The sequence below is a fragment of the Callithrix jacchus genome, chromosome 8 (genome assembly GCF_049354715.1).
Source record: "Callithrix jacchus isolate 240 chromosome 8, calJac240_pri, whole genome shotgun sequence".
NCBI lineage: Eukaryota > Metazoa > Chordata > Mammalia > Primates > Cebidae > Callithrix > Callithrix jacchus.
Window position 1 is genome coordinate 11,561,616 of NC_133509.1, and position 6,000 is coordinate 11,567,615.

At 58.1% G+C, this 6,000-nt stretch overlaps 1 protein-coding gene across 5 annotated transcripts in view; it reads right to left on the reverse strand.

Moving 5' to 3' along the window:
• The window catches only part of RBPMS2 (RNA binding protein, mRNA processing factor 2), a 40,382-nt gene extending 35,403 nt beyond the window's left edge, over positions 1-4,979 (reverse strand). For 4 of the 5 annotated variants that reach the window (XM_035258842.3, XM_078333349.1, XM_078333347.1 and 1 more), the window contains exon 1: positions 4,617-4,979. In XM_035258842.3, coding sequence (XP_035114733.1) covers positions 4,617-4,703 — 87 coding nt within the window. In that variant the 5' untranslated portion in view covers positions 4,704-4,979. Of the gene's footprint in view, positions 1-3,820; positions 4,115-4,616 lie in introns of those variants that run through there. The other variant, XM_078333350.1, reaches the window with a different exon arrangement.
• Between the last annotated feature and the right edge of the window lie 1,021 nt (positions 4,980-6,000).

Genomic DNA, 6,000 nt, shown 5'->3' on the forward strand with positions numbered 1-6,000 from the left:
CCCAGTGGTACCAGGGCTTGGCTGCTTCCTGACACCCCTCTGAGGACACATGACGGGCTCTCGGGTACCAGACCTGTAAAAAGCCCTGTCCTAGCCACACTGGAAGGAAGTGGGAGAGCAGGGAGGGGCCAAAGCCCCTCAGGTCAAACTGTAGCCCCTTAGGTGCCATTAACCCCTGACTTTCTTTTTTTTTTTTGCCAATCAGTTTGAGCTTATGAGGTTAGCCTTGAACTGATGACCTCGCCTTCGCGAGCGCCATGACCTCCGGCGGGAGCCACTTTGGACCCTACCCCTGACTTTCTATAGCTTACCATTAAGCAGGCAAAAACTTTTTTAACTCTTGGAAACTTATACTCTTCCTCAACCCAATAGTATAAATACCACTCTCCCCGTTCCTGGGGTGCCCCCCAGTTAAAAATTACTGTAACTTAATCTCTAAACTTATCAAGTTGTACACACTAAACATACAGCTTTATATATGACAATCATACCTCAAAAAAGTGGTTTTTAAAAATTATTTTAACTTAGTATTGCCTTGTACAGTTAGCTGTCCCCCTCAATATCTTAGGGGAATTGGATCCAGGATTCCCCCTTGGATAACAAAATCTCCAGATGTTCAAGTCCCTTTTATAAAATGTGTATATAACCCTATGCACAGGCCAGGTGCAGCGGCTCATGCCTGTCATTTCAGCACTTTGGGAGGCCAATACGGGTGGATCACTTGAGGTCAGAAATTAAGTTCAAGACCAGCCTGCTGAAACCCCATCTCTACTAAAAATATAAAAATTAGCCGTGTATGGTGGTGGGCACCTGTAATCCCGGCTACTCAGGGGACTGAGGCAAGAGAATCACTTGACCCGGCCGGGCGCTGTGGCTCACGCCTGTAATCCTAGCACTTTGGGAGGCTGAGGTGGGTGGATCACGAGGTCAAGAGATCGAGACCATCCTGGTCAACATGGTAAAACCCCTTCTCTACTAAAAATACAAAAAATTAGCTGGGCATGGTGGCGCGTACCTGTAGTCCCAGCTGCTCGGGAGGCTGAGGCAGAAGAATTGCCTGAACCCAGGAGGCGGAGGTTGCCGTGAGCCGAGATCGCGCCATTGCACTCCAGCCTGGGTAACAAGTGTGAAACTCCGTCTCAAAAAAAAAAATAAAAAAGAGAACCACTTGACTCTGGGAGGAGGTTGCAGTGACCCGAGATTGTGCCACTACACTCCAGCCTGGTCAACAGAGACTCCGTCTCAAAAAGAAAACAAGGCCAGGTGTGGTAGCTCCCGCCTATAATTGGGAGGCTGATGTGGGCAGATCACCTGAGGTTACATTACAAGTTCAAGACCAGCATGGCCAACATGGTGAAACCCCACCTCTACTAAAAACACAAAAATTAGCTGGGTGTGATGGTGCGTCTGTAATATAGTCAGGAGGCTGAGGTGGGAGAATCACTTGAACCCAGGAGGAGGAGGTTGCAGTGATCGTAGTTCATGTCACTGCACTCCAGCCTGAGCAACAGAGGGAGACTCTAGCTCAAAAAAAAAAAAAAATCACATTTACCCCTCCCCAGAGACACGGTAACTACCCAGTTATCCCTAGAGAATCACTAAGACAGGACATGTTTAGGTCAGAAGTTTGGCAGCACTGACACAATCTACCCTGGGCAGGTTCATGTACTGTATTAACTCACGTGATCCCCAGCTCCAGCCAAGCCTCACCTGCGGTACAGCAGAGCCTCTAGATTGGAAGGGACACTCAGCTTCTCCCCTTAATTCCCTGCTGTCCTCCTTAGCTTTCACAGGGTATCAAAGCTTTCAACACATCTTCCCAAGTGGCAGAAAAATGCCAATTTTCCTCTCGTCCCACAGTCATTACTGCCCTAATCCCAGACTCTCCCTATGGCTGCACTGCCTGATATATTGCTTCAATACAGCAAACTCCAGGTAGTTACCCAAACAAGCCATGTGGTTGCACAAACCTACCCCCTCACTTATACATGTGACTCCCTCCTCCTGGAATGCCATTTCCACCCCCACAGGTCTAACCTCACTCCTCCTACTCACCCACATCTCAGAGAAGGCTGACCTCTAATCTCTCAGGAGCACCATGGTACCATGTGCTGATATGATATCCCTTTATTTTATCTACCATTGCATTTCACATACCACCACTTCCTGGCAAGTCCTTCTTACCTCCTAGGCTGAGAATTGTCCCTTGTATCCCTAACCCCTGCATCCAGAAAGAGAACTTAATGCTTATGACATGGATAAAGCCTATGGGTAAGGCAGGCAAGCAGGCAGAGTCAAGGCTATCCAAAGCAGTTCAAGACAAGCAGCCCTACTGACAACTTCCAGAACCACGAAAATCCACTCCCTCCTTCAGTGACCCAGCAGCGCCCTTAGGAACTGAGGTCTTGTGGTGGGCAGCAGCATTCCTTGGTTTTCTAGACCTGCTCTAGCTAACCTCCAAGAGTTGACTGGGAAGAGTTCACCTCAATCAGCCATGGGAGAAAACCACCACAGCTAACGCTTATTCTCCAGATGGTGTGTGGCTCTTAGTGGCTGCAAAACTGCCTAGGGGGCATCTAAACTACAGGGAGGATTCCAGTTCCAGCCTACACCACCAACCCAAGATAAAGCTACCAGCAGAGGGGTTCATGGCCCACTATTCAAAAGACTAGGCCAAGGCGTGGGGAACACCACTTTCCTTTAGCAAACCAGACAGATAGTGGGCTCCAGGAGACCCTCCAAACCCTTAGTTGTGTACTTCTGCGAAACGAGAGCCCACCATGCCCTTTTGCAAGTGCACTGACTGTGAACCACCACAGGACGGTAAGCCATCTCAACCCTCAAGGAGGAATAGCAGGGACTCCATTTTTTGAGGATTCTGCCCTCTTTCCCAGAAAAGGTACTTAGAAAACTAACCCTCAAATGCTTTTGTCAAGACTTAGTTAGCCTGGCCACATGGCTCACCCTTCTCACCCAATAGCAGTGGGTCTGAGAGTCTGCTCAGTCCCAGCCTCTTCGGCGGTGTGAAGCCCCCACTGAAGTCAATCCTTTAGCAGAAATGGGGTTCTGGGTCCCCACCCAGCTTCACAGTAGACATGCTCTCCCCCAATTTCAGCCCATGGCAGGGGGCCAAGCAGAAATCCCCAACACTCCAGGAACCCTGTCATCCTCCCCAACTGTCAGGGGAAATTCTGAACAATCAGGTGGAGTCAGGATGGGGGTAAGATCCCCAAAGCCAAGGGCCTGCTGGCATCAAGGTCCAAGGAGGGCAAGGCATTCTGGAGCCCAAATAACCCCACCACACTCAAGCCATTAGCGGACAGACGTCAGAGTTGTATATTCTTCCCTTCCCCTTCCCCCAGAAAGTGGGGATCCAGACCTAGATTCTTACCGACTGAGCCTGGCTGTAGGCCTCTTAATTGCCTAGAGGGGGCTATCGGCGCTGAGCCCAGCCCAGCCCAGCCCAGCCAAGCCCAGCCCAGCCCAACCGAGGGTCAGCGGCGCCATCCTGCACCAACCCCCCAGCAAAAGGGGAGGAGGCAACACCAGTCCACACCACGGGCTCTGCGGTTTCTCCCCCAGGCCAAGGGGAAGGGCGCCCAGGGTGGATAACCAGCCCTTGGTTTCCTGGGCGAGAACATTCGAGGGAAGGCCAGGAAGGGTCTCTCAGCCCTGGAATGACGCAGCAGAGGCCAGAGGCCCTGCGAAGCCTGTCCCCTTCCACTCCAGTTCTCTCCGCCAGCCTAGCTCATCGTCCCTATTCACTGATACCTTTGAGGCTTTTATCCAGCACCCCACCCCGCGCAGACATCCTCCTCACCATCCATGAGCCACCCAGCTGCTGGTGATTCCAAGGGAGCCGCCTCACACTCCCTCCCTTTCGCACATGACCAGTGGACGAGATGTGGTCGCCCCTCCTGGCAGGATCCACTCAGGCCAGCTTTGGGGTCCTGGCCTGGCTGCCAGGACAAACCCGGAGAGAGGAGGAGGAACTGAGTGTCTTCAGTCATGTCCTTCCAAACTAATTAACTTGTGGGCTCACCTCCGCCAAAGCCCAGGTTCTGGGACTGTGAAAAAAGCCCTCCCACACCCATGACAACAGCCCGCGTGAACCGAGGTGCCGACCGGCCGGCCCCCAAGGTCATGGGGAGGGGGGTCGGGGTGGAAAGGGCCGTGGAGTGAGGGTGCCGCCCGCGGGCCGTGCTAGTCCCTCTCAGCTCTGTGCCGCCGAGACGCGGTACCGGCCACGCGGGAGCTGCGCCTCGGAGGAGGGCGATGAGGGAGTCCGGGGTAGGGAGCGAGGGGCGCGCTGGTAGCAGGCGTGGGACGGACGCGGCGCCGCTCGCCCACCGCTGGACGCCCGGACCGTGGCCGGCGCGCGGCCCACCTCGAGCCCGGGAGGGCGGGGAGACAATGCCCGTCCGGCGGGACAGTCCAGGCCGCACGCCCCCGCCCACGAACACTGGCCGCTCCTCCCCGGGCCTCGGGCAGCGGTGGGAAGGCGCCGGGAGCGTTGGCCACCCCGACCCAGCGCGGCGCGGCAGGCCCCGCTCACTCTCTCCCGCGCCCGCCTCGGCGTGCGCTTCACCCTGCAAGTCCCGGGGCCACAGACCCACCTCCTCCTCCAGGGCGCCGCCCGAGCCCGCTCCGGAGCCGGTGCCGGTGCCGCCGCCGTGCTCGCTGTCCGGCTTCGGGTTGCTCATGGTGCGGGGGAGGGGGCGGCGGGAAGGAACGCTAGGGCGAGCGCCGCGCCGGCCCCGCGGGGAGTGGGAAGGGGCGCGGTGAGCGGTGCGCTCGCGGGTGCGGGTGCGGGGCGGGTGGCGGGAGGCCCGCGGGACGGTGAGAGGGGCAGCCGCCGCGTCGGGCCGGGGTCACATCAAGTTTGGCGGGTGCGGGAGGTGGGAAGGGGGTGCGGAGGGGGAGGCAGTGGGAGCCCGAGAGGCCGCCGCCTCCGCCTTTTCACTGCGACCGGCGAGTGTGGCGGCGGCGGCGGCGGCGGGGGGCGGGCGCCGGGGGAGGGGGCGGGCGGCGGCGGGGGGCGGGGGCCGGAACCGGCCTCAGCTGGGGCCCGGCCAGCCCCCACCCCCGCCCGCCGCGCGGTCTCCGGGGGAACGCGCAGCCAATCCCCGCCGCCCACCGCGGGCTCGCCCGGGCCCGGGCCGCTGCGCGGCGGCCTCCGGCGGGGCCTTTCACCTCTCTCTCGCTTGGGTCAACGCTCTCCCTCTCTCCTTTTCCCCGGCTCCCTTCTCCACCGCAAGTTTTTAAACTTTGATGAACTCGCCCAGAGAACTTTCTTAAAGGGGCCGCGCGCTGCGGGTTCCAGCTTGCAGGAGGTGGAGCCAGTGCCCGGCACCCCGCGCCCCGGTCCCTGGGCGGCCCCGCGCTTGGTGCGAAGTTTCCCGGCCATCGACCCCCCTGGTATCCTGATCTGGGGTTTTGAGGTGACCAACGCACCCATTCTGCCCCAAACCCAGTCGCCCAGACCTCCTCCGCCCTCTCCTCCACCCCCAACGCAGAGCCGGAGGCCGGGTTCTGGAGATGATGGCCGGCGGGGAGTGGTTGGGAGACACCTGGGCTCTGGCCCTGGCTGAGCGCTGTTCTGCTGAGTGACCTTGAGAAAATCACTTCCCCTCTCTGGCCTCAGGCTCTCAGCCAAGAGGGTGGGACTTAGGATCTCCAACTCCCCACTCCCAGTCACTATCTGAATAGGACTTAGGGTGGGGGGTGGAGTGTTGGCATCCTACTGGTCATTAGCGAGGGGTGCCTCGAATGACCAAGAAGGTTCTGTTGCCTACCTTCCTCCCAACACACCTGGCTTTCGGGTCTTCCCGCTCCTCCCTCGACCTCAGTGCCCCTCACACCTTTCCCTACCTCCTATTCCGAGCCCGAGGGCTGGGGACCGGAGTAGCAGCCTCGAGGCTCGGGCAGGGTCGTCCTGACTACCTCCTCCCTCCCCAACAGGTCACTAGGGCGTGCGGCCTCTGAGTCTGAGTCGGTTTT